The sequence below is a fragment of the Penaeus monodon genome, chromosome 25, assembly GCF_015228065.2.
Source record: "Penaeus monodon isolate SGIC_2016 chromosome 25, NSTDA_Pmon_1, whole genome shotgun sequence".
Lineage (NCBI taxonomy): Eukaryota > Metazoa > Arthropoda > Malacostraca > Decapoda > Penaeidae > Penaeus > Penaeus monodon.
Genome location: NC_051410.1, coordinates 10,722,329 through 10,722,778, shown reverse-complemented (window position 1 = coordinate 10,722,778; position 450 = coordinate 10,722,329). Strand labels below are relative to the sequence as shown.

General features: G+C 52.7%; 1 protein-coding gene across 1 annotated transcript in view; it reads right to left on the bottom strand.

Annotated features, from left to right (window-relative positions):
• Window positions 1-450, bottom strand: part of LOC119589038 (phenoloxidase-activating factor 2-like) — an 8,289-nt gene that overhangs the window by 5,326 nt on the left and 2,513 nt on the right. Inside the window, exon 2 of the mRNA XM_037937615.1 lies at window positions 145-381. Coding sequence (XP_037793543.1) covers window positions 145-379 — 235 coding nt within the window. The 5' untranslated portion in view covers window positions 380-381. The remainder of the gene's footprint in view (window positions 1-144; window positions 382-450) is intronic.

Here is a 450-nt window from a genome sequence, read left to right as displayed (position 1 = left end):
AAAAAAAAAGTCATACAAAACGACATGCAAAAAGAAAAGGACAGAAAACCACCCCCTCCTTCTCCCGCTCCCCTTCCTCCCCACCATACACAAAAACAGCCCTCCCTTCTCCCTTCATCCCTCCTCCCCCCACCATACACTCACGCGGAACGTCTCGGCAGTTCCACCACTTGACGCAGGTGCATCTCGGCGAAGGAGGCTCCGGGTTCAAGTTGCAATTCCCCTCCAGAAGGCACAGAAACTGATCGTCGGGGATGTTAGACGTATCAACGGCTTGTCTAGAAACTCTGTTGGGGACGCCCCTCACGCTCATCACGCCCACCAAGCTCAGGATCGCTGCCGCCCACATGGGGAGAGTTGTTGTAGATTTCCGATGCATATCTGGATGGAAAGGAGAGTTATTTTAAAAGTTTGGACGGGATCGCTGTCTACGTGAAAGTGGCTGCTGAA